The sequence below is a fragment of the Suncus etruscus genome, chromosome 16 (assembly GCF_024139225.1).
Source record: "Suncus etruscus isolate mSunEtr1 chromosome 16, mSunEtr1.pri.cur, whole genome shotgun sequence".
Lineage (NCBI taxonomy): Eukaryota > Metazoa > Chordata > Mammalia > Eulipotyphla > Soricidae > Suncus > Suncus etruscus.
The window spans coordinates 6,293,218-6,301,071 of record NC_064863.1 but is presented as its reverse complement, the minus strand read 5'-3'; the positions used below and the strand labels follow the sequence as shown (position 1 = coordinate 6,301,071).

Here is a 7,854-nt window from a genome sequence, read left to right as displayed (position 1 = left end):
ACCCGGCAAACACACGCTCGGCCGGGCCTGGCCTGGGCAGGCCACGCGCCCTGCTGGCCAACCTGCTCGGACGTCCAGCCCAAGTGGACCCGAACCTGGAACCCAGCGCCCCAGACGCCTCCACCTTCCTTCCCCTTTTCTCTCCTCTCTCCCCCGGGCCGGGCGCGCTCGTCCGAGGGGGCTGGCGGGCGGGCGGGCGGGCGGCTGGGCCGGGCCGGGGGTTTGATCCCTGGAGGCGGGGGCGCGACTTCAAGGGCCCCAGAGCCGGCAGCAGCCTTTGATCGAGCCGCCGCTGGCGCCTAAAAACAACATCCTCGTCTGCCCATTAGGCGCTCCGAGGGATCGTGACAGATTGTTTATCCCTGCAATTAGCGATGCGGCCCAGCTCCCCGCTGCGCTCTCGGGGTTCGAGCCCCCTGCCCCCATCTCCGCGGCCCTGCTCCCCAACTCCAACGAGGGTGGGGAGATTGGTCTCGCACCCGGGAATCCTAAGTGGGGCCCGCGCCCCAGCTCTGCTTTCGGTGCACAACGTCCCTTTGGGGCCTGGGGAGAGTTCTTGCTGAGTCCCATTGACCGAGGACTCTGCGTGGCCAAAAAAGCCTTTAAGAGGGATCACAAAAGCGAAAACAAAGCAGATTGAGCCCCAAGGACCCACCGGGTCCTGGCTAAAATGTGGACTCCCCAAACCCAAACCCTAACCCTAAACCCAAATCCAAACCCCTGCAGGGCCCTAGGGGCTTGTTGCAGACTTTTATCCAGAGGTGCGCCCCGTTGGCACGACATGTGGGTCTTTTTTTTATAGGGGTCCCGACGAGCTGGGGCCTACAGGCTTGCTTAGCTGGGTTCGCTGACCAGTCCTGGAGCCCTGACGCCACAGGCAAAAACCTCAGGAGACCTCAGTTTTCCTCCCCGGAGCAAGGGGTCTGGACCCTGCGCCCCAGGGCAGCGGTGCGCTGGAAACCAAACGGCCTAGGAGCCCCGCGCCCCTGCTGGGCCAGGGTCCGGCTCCGTGGGTACCAGGGCTGGCGCCGGAAAAATCCCCCAGAGAGGTAACGAGAATCTCCCAGAAGCGCTTTTCCCGAACCCTCCCAGGCCTTCCCACCCACCCATTGGGTCCCCTTCTGCGGGAGCCAGGAGTGAGGCCGCCGCGCGCCCCGGGTATCCGCGGCCCGACCCCTCCCTCCCTCCTGCGCCCCGGGCGCCCGCCTCGGTAATAAAGTTGCCGCTCTCTCGGGCAATTCATTTTGCTTAATCTGGACGCCCCTTCATCGACAGTTAGTTTTTATTGCGCCCAGTTAAAAGGCGGAGGGAATTCGCTGTCCCTCTGCGCACGAATCATTACCCCTAAATGGCCTCGGCTGCCCCTGTGTTTCCCAGAGATTAGGGAGCCGCAATCAGGAGCGGCCAGTCCAGGGCTCAGGGGGCGCAGGGACTCGCCCCATCCCACCTTAGCACCGAGCGGCGCGTCCCCAATTCATTCCCCTCTCTGCGCAACCGGCGCGTTCGAATCACGTTTGCTCCGAAATGGGCCAACTCGGAAAGGGAGAGAGAGAACCTTCTGGAGCCCCAAACGTCAAGGAGTAGCCGCCCAGGAACCTTCGGACCTTTTCTCCTCTCTGCCCTCTCCCACCCCCACCCGCGGCGGGCCGCGCCCCCTCCAACATCAGAGACCCCGAGATAGGGGACGCGGCATTGTGTCCCGGGACGCACGGCTGGAGGTCACGCCGAGGCCAGCGCTGTGGGTTTTATTTCCATAACTTCTCCTACCAAAAGGACCCAGCGGCCACTTGCCACCGTTGGCTCGAGGGAGGGAGGCATAGAAAAGTGTCACCATCAGGTCCTAGAAAAGTTGTGGGTGTGTGTGCGGGAGGGGAAGGGTCTGGAAAGGAGTGCACGCTGTGGGTAGGAAAACTATGGATGGGTTCCCGACCACCCATACAACCATCGGCGTCTAGGAGTTCTTGTACTGACATCCAAGAGACAGACACCTTGTCGGGCAATCTTAGAAAGACACACGCAGGCCGGCTCTTGAGGGTTTGAGGTATAAAATAAAATTAATGGGGAGGTGGTTGAAGATTAGAACAGAACGGGAAGACGGGGTCTCTCCAAGAAGCACTAAAAGCGCGTCTTGGGAGAGAGGTCGTGGAGTCTAGCTCGGAAACACGGTATCAGAAAGGACAGTCTGCCACCGGTGAGTAAGAAGTGGAGAGGGAGAGAGAGAGAGAGGCACTCGGGTCCAAAAAGTCAGCCTTGGAAGGAAAAAGAAAAAGGTAAGAAAGAAGCTGCAGAGAAACAGAAAAGGAGCGGGATTGGGGGTGTTACTAGGTAGGGTGTGTGTGTGTGTGTGTGTGTTGTTAGTGTGTGTTGTGTGTGTGGTGTGTAAAAGTTCTAGGTGTGTGTGCAAATGTTCTAGGGGTGTGTGTGTGTGTGTGTGTATGTGGTGTGTGCCAAAGAGGAGAGCCAGAAAGGGACAGGAAGGGCAGGGAAGAAAAAAAGGGCAGCAAAATGTGTTCCCAGGAATGAGGTAAAAAAACATTTGAGATCCAGGGGGGCACCTAGAGAAGGGGGCAAGAGGGGAGAGAGAGGAGGGGAGACAGGGGAGAAAAAGAAACAGAGAGTAGGAGGGGGGAGAGGGGGAAGTGAGAAAAAGAAAAAATAAAAGATGTGAGAGAGGAGAGAGAGAGAAGAGAGATAGAGAGAGAGGAGAGAAGAGAGGAGAGAGAGATTTGGAGAGGAGAGAGAGAGAGAGAGAGAGAGATGAGAGAGAGAGGAGAGAGAGAGAGAGAGAGAGGAGGATGAGAGAGAGAGAGAGTTTGGGTTGGAGAAGGGGCTGCAGGTTGGGGCTTCCCTGGGACACCAAACTTTCTCCTGCGTCCCCTCCCCGGCTCCGTCCTCCAGCTCGGACCCTGACCGACCGGTTGCGCGCGCGCCCAGCGGCCCAGTGGCCCAATGGACAGCGCCGGGCCCGCCCCTCCGGCGCTCATTGGCCGGCGCCGCGCGGGCCTCGCCTTATTAGCGAGTCCTCGGGGGAGCCCGGCCCGACCCGGACCCGCAACCGGACCCGGAGCTGGTGGTGCGCCCGGGACTCCGGCCTGCCCGCCCGCCCGCCAGCCCCGCCCCGCGCGCCGCGATCGCGCCGGCCTCGTGGGAGAGGGAGGAGGGCGAGGGCGAGGGCGATGGGCAGGGGCAGGGGGCAGGGGGCAGGGGAGGCCCGGGCCGGCAGGGCTCCATCGGGCCCGCCAGAAGCTCATGCCCGGAGGCCCGTCCTGTCCTGTCCTGCCCCGGCTGGAGGAGCCGAAGTCGCCCGCCGCCGCCCCGGAGCAGCTGGAGGGGCCCCGCTCTGCATGCCCCGGCTTGCTGACATGACTTCCTTGCCGCTCGGGTGTCAAAGTGGAGGACTCCGCCTTCGGCCAGGCCCCCGGCGCCACGGCCACGGCCAGCGGCCTCGGCCACGATGGGCGCGGACGACGACGGGCCCCAAGCCCAAAGCGGCGCCCTCGCTGCTGCCCTTCAGCGTGGAGGCGCTCATGGGCCGACCACAGGAAGCCGGGGCCAAGGACGGCGTCCCCGCGGCCGGCCGAGAGCGCTACGGCCCGCCGCCCTGTGCGCCCCGACGCGCCGGCCTCCCCGCGGCCGGCTCGGGCCCTTCTCGGTCGGGGGGCTGCTGCAGCTGCCCGAGGACGCGCTCGGTCAAGGCCGAGAGCCCCGAGCGGGGCCGAGCGGACCCCCTGGATGCAGAACCCTCGCTTCTCCCCCACCCCACGGCCCGTGAGTAGCCCCGGGGAGGGCCTGGGGAAGGCGCCGGCGCCGGGGTGTCTGACTGTCTGTCTGCCTACCTGCCGGCTACCTGGGGCGCGGCCACCTGGGGGCTTCCTCCCGGGCCCGGGTCGTCTGGGGTTTGCCCCAGGGCGAGAAGAAGGGCCTGGGGCTGGCACAGGGCGCTCGGGTTGTTCGTGTCCTGTCCACCCACCCCACCCCCTTGCATGGCATTGCCCTCACACAGGGCGCGTCGCCTTCTTCGCCCTGGCCACCCTGAGTGATGAGTTAGGTTTTAGTCCGGCTTAGCAGTGCATTGGGGGGTGACCCGGGCATCCTGGCCTCGAGCCACCCGAGAGTCCTCCGCTCCAGACCGCATCGCGCATCCTAGGCGCTTTCTGAGCCTTTGCCCCAAGAGGGTGGGTGCTCACTCTTGGTCCCCTGTGCGCAGCCCCCCAGGCACACAGACACGTCCACACAGTTAAGAAATAGCCCCTTTGCTCGGAACCTTCCAGGCGCCTTGCAAAACGCGCCTCCCTCCACTCCGGATTAAATCCCCCTCTCCAAGTGTCGTTGGGACTGGAGCTTGGCACAGGCGCGGGGATGGAGGAGAGGGGTGCTGAGGATGCGTGCCACTTCGGTGCCCGTGCCGGGTGGCGGGGCAGCCAGGCAGTCCGTGGGAGGCGAGGCAAGGCGAGGCTCCCCCTTAGGCCGGTGCGAAGCTCCCCAGCTCCTGAGACTGGGCCCCTAAGTCTTCGGCCCCGTTGCTCTCGGGGGGTCCTGCCCAGACTTGGCGGGGGGCCCCCTGGCTCCTGGGCTCCCGGCGAGCCCGAGCGCGGAGATATTTCAGGAGCACGGGAAATTCCCAGTTTTTACTTCCGTTTCCTCCGATTATTTGGCGCTGCAATAATAGCGACCAGAATTCAATGGTGTAAGGGTGAGGAGTGATTTTTATCTGGGGGGATTAAACGTCTTGGCCAGGCCAGGCCAAGCCAGCCCTTCCCTGAGGCTGGTGGGCTCGGAAAGGTGGTGGCCCCAGTGGGCAGGCATTTCGCTGCTGGGCAGAAGGCGAGTTGGGGAATCCACGCGCTTCGCTCCCCTGACTCGACTCTCCGAGGCCTGGAGCTGGGGTTGAGAAGGCAGAGATACAACGAGGCAGTCTGGGTTTTCCTTAAAGTCCAGTTGGTTTGAGAGCCCAGATATCTTTATTGCTGTTGGATTTTGCTTTATTTTCCGATCTAAGGCCCCAAACTGTGTCCTTAGATGAATCACGCATGCTGAGACCATCGTAATTTGAATTCATTGTTTTGGAAACTGCAGAGGAGCTAAGGTGCCAAACAAGAGTCCTATCCAGGTCTTGGAAATGCCAGTAGTGCTTTGGTGTACTCCCAAAGCCAAGAGAGATCTTTTCTCTAGGGAGTTTGTTCACATTTGTGGGGGAGTGGTGGCTGTAGCCCATAACCTCTAATATCCCTGGCTGGTCTGCACTCACCAAATTATTCCTGAGGTCGAGCTGGGAACAGTTAAGAAAAAGATAGGCCTATGGGTCTCTACGGAGAACTAATTCTCAAGTCCAGATATTGCGCGCGCACACACACACACACACGCACACACGCGCGCGCGCGCACACACACACGACATAGTGGGCTGCAGGGAAGGCCCAGGGGAACTTCCCACCTCAGCACTGTCCTTCATCCAGAACCCCTGATGTCCATAATTCACTCTGGGATGACGCAGCTATGCGGTACCTCCTGGGTGGAAGGACCCATTTATTACCTCAAAGACAGGTTCGGGCATTTTGGATAAGTGGGGTTTCGTGCCACCCAGATTCTGCCCAGGCTCAAAAGCCCTCTTGGGCTCAGTTTGCTATTGAGAGCAGGTGGGTCACCAGATCTTTTGCGATCGAGGTGCAGAACCCTCTTCATACTGTGCTGGTCCTTCTTAACTCCCACGGACACCATGGGCAAGATAGACACTAACTATGGTGAAAGGCAACCCTTCTTCACTGAGTCAGCTTGGAAGGCCCCTGCAGAGAGACATCCCCCGAAATCTGCCTGTAAGAAACAGGTCCAGAACTTACCCCATCTATAGAGGCAACTATGGTTTCAACTATGTTGAAATTCTTCAGTGTTTTGGGCCAGCTACAGTCTAGGGTTGAGCTGGGCACTGAAGTGGTGTGTCCCTGCGTCGCCTAACACCCTCCCTTCTCTCTGTCTCTGTCTCTCTCCCTGTCGGTCCTCTTCTTCCTCTGCTCCCCCAGGCCGGCTGAGCCCCCCAGCCTGCACCCTGCGCAAGCACAAGACCAACCGCAAGCCTCGGACCCCTTTCACCACGGCGCAGCTGCTGGCCCTGGAGCGCAAGTTTCCCGCCAGAAGCAGTACCTGTCCATTCGCCGAACGCGCCGAGTTCTCCAGCTCGCTCAGCCTCACCGAGACGCAGGTGAAGATCTGGTTCCAGAACCGCCGGGCCAAGGCCAAGAGACTGCAGGAGGCCGAGCTGGAGAAGCTGAAGATGGCCGCTACGCCCATGCTGCCCCCGGCCGCCTTTCGGCCTCATCCTTCCCTCTCGGTGGCCCCGCGGCCGTGGCCGCCGCGGCAGGCGCATCGCTCTACGGCGCGTCGGGCCCCTTCCAGCGCGCCGGGCCCTGCCCGTGGCGCCCGTGGGACTCTACACGGCTCACGTGGGGCTACAGCATGTACCACCTGACATAGGCCTCGGGTCTATGCCCAGAGGCCCCTGGACTGCCACACGCGTACCCAAGATGTGCCCCTGCCCAGCATCCCTTGGCTAACTTTTCTTCCACCTCCTGGACCCCTTCCTCAGCCTGCCCAGTTTTTCTTTCTCTACAGTTCCCTCTCTGCAGTGTCTCTTCGCCTCTTACTTAATTCACCTAGAATCCGGCTCTCCCCTCACTTCTGTTCATGGAGTTTGGGGTTAGGAAACATTGCAGCCACAGATATCCTAAGTCACACCCTAACTCTGATAGGGCATCAGGCCGGGTTCAGGGCAGCTTCTCCACCGATGATGCCATCTGTCTCCCTGCTCCAGGAGAAAGGACCAAGTTAAACATGGTGTGGAGCCGACTGGGAAAGCCCTGGAAAATTTCAGGAGAGGAGAGAGAAAGACGTGGAGCCCCTGAGCCATCCCTGAGATGCTTAAGAGAATTTGGACAAGCCCAACTTGGCTTGAGGATGTGGGGACAAGCATGTGTCCTCCAAGGTCAGGAGATGGGATCTGGCTCTGGGAGCTCTCCTTAGTGGGACCAGTTAAGCAAACCCTATCCAATGAAATGGGGGAAAATTCCTATTTAACAGCACACTTGCGTGACTCTCGGGGGGTCCCTTTGGAAGGGATCCTGTGTTGTAATATAGTGTATATTGGAAATTTTATTATCATTTATATTATAGCTATATTTGTTAAATAAATTAATTTTTAAGCTACAAGAATCGATGTCTTTACTGATTTTTGACTTGTTAATTTTACTTGTTGGGGGATTTTTTGCGGGGGGGCACCCTCTCTTCACATAGTAAAGTTTCCCAAATTGTCCCAAGTTACACATAACAAACCCCCACCCCAGGTGACAACAGGACCTTGGAGAAGTGAGGGAGGCTCGTCTTTTTGAACACACTGACAGATCCGTGCTGGCAAAGTCAAGTGGAGAATTGAAGCAATTACCCAGGATAATTAGGCTCAATTTTCCAATTCACTTTAAGCTGAAATCGACACTTGCTCAGGCGACCCAGAACCGACTCTCTTTTTTTCTCCCCCTTTTAACCTGTCTCTGAAAACAAAGCGAATCACCCAAAGGGTTTGATGACTGCAGACAGCTAATCCAGACCATTTCCACCCCCGAAAACCTGTTTTTTCCCACAAGAGGCCAGGTGGGGGGATGGAGACAGCCGCTAGAGGTGTAGACCCGACTTGTGGAACTCATTTGGAGCTGCTGCCGAATTGACAATTCCTGGAAAAAAAATAATTTTTTTTTCCAAGCAAGTACGGATTCGACCCTGCCCATCTTACTTGGGCGGGTTGTTTTCGGGCAAATTCCCGCCAAACTCTCACCAGCTAGATTTCCTACCCCTGGCTCAGTTCAGGCTT

The 7,854-nt window shown here is 59.4% G+C and overlaps 1 protein-coding gene across 1 annotated transcript; it reads left to right on the top strand.

The window, feature by feature from the left end:
* Positions 1-3,344: 3,344 nt before the first annotated feature.
* On the top strand, positions 3,345-6,787 carry MSX1 (msh homeobox 1). Its single transcript, XM_049789819.1, is given in 11 exon segments — positions 3,345-3,380; positions 3,382-3,465; positions 3,468-3,530; positions 3,532-3,636; positions 3,638-3,688; positions 3,690-3,713; positions 3,715-3,772; positions 6,017-6,303; positions 6,306-6,395; positions 6,398-6,439; positions 6,441-6,787. Coding segments are annotated over 11 exon segments (867 nt in total). The 3' UTR covers positions 6,468-6,787.
* The last annotated feature ends 1,067 nt before the right edge of the window (positions 6,788-7,854 follow it).